At 35.8% G+C, this 945-nt stretch overlaps 1 protein-coding gene across 1 annotated transcript in view; it reads right to left on the reverse strand.

Moving 5' to 3' along the window:
- C922_05432 (hypothetical protein) overlaps positions 1–945 on the reverse strand; it is a gene marked incomplete at both ends in the record, with an annotated part of 2,419 nt that extends 1,474 nt beyond the window's left edge. The window contains one exon of the mRNA XM_008821003.1: positions 4–945. Coding sequence (XP_008819225.1) covers positions 4–945 — 942 coding nt within the window. The remainder of the gene's footprint in view (positions 1–3) is intronic.

Raw genomic sequence — 945 nt, forward strand, 5'->3', positions numbered from 1 at the left:
TACATCAAGCTTATTCATTGTCTGCACATCTTCTAGTAATTCAACCTTTACTTTGCGATCTTCAATGCGTTTATATATAACCCAATCATTTTTATCCTTATCTGGATCTTTATCTTTGTCTTTTTCATGCAAGTATATATATATGGTGTGCTTCCTTTCCTGTGGTAATATGTTTTCCTCTACAGGTTCCCTTGGTTCTTCTTTTTGTCTTCTTTTCAATAATTCCTTTATATTTTCTAAATCCCCTTCTCCCCCATGGTGAATTCTATTAAATAGACTATTTTGGCACCTTAAATATAAGTTCTTGGCATATTCATCAACTATCGCTGACGCATCTTCATCGGGTGTAAACCCATCCGCACTTAGGTTATTAATCTTCTTAAATATTCTATTGTCCTCTGTTATATACACACCATTGTCATCCTCAGGTTCTGCTTCCTTTCTATAGCTGTTCAATAAACCGCATTCATTTATGTACTGAATTTTCCTATATAGACTCTTAGAGCACGTTACATATATTCTGTTAATTAGATGCTCCCCTCTCATCAATTCTTCTTTGTTCAGTAGATCAATCGAATCTCCTGATATATCTTTTCCAAACAATTCGTCTCTGCCAAGTTTGTCATTGGTCTCCATAGAACTACCTGCCACTTCGAATTTTGCGTGGTGTAACTTGTCACTTTCTTCACTAAAATCATCTTTGACCTGCAATATAGGTTGATAAGACGTGTATTCCTCCTTAAAGAGACCATCTCTTAATACTGTTTCACGGTTCTTCATATGAACAAATCCTTCTTGGACATCATTAGGTCCTTCTACATGCACTTGTTCGGATGCTTGCTGCTTCTTTGATGAATCGTTCCTACTTATGATATCATCTATAGAATCAATCTCTGCTTCGGACGGCTCCTTTTTTGATGCATAACTTTGTTTTACTTTCTGCAT

This window comes from Plasmodium inui (genome assembly GCF_000524495.1).
Source record: "Plasmodium inui San Antonio 1 unplaced genomic scaffold supercont1.71, whole genome shotgun sequence".
Classification (NCBI taxonomy): Eukaryota; Apicomplexa; class Aconoidasida; order Haemosporida; family Plasmodiidae; genus Plasmodium; species Plasmodium inui.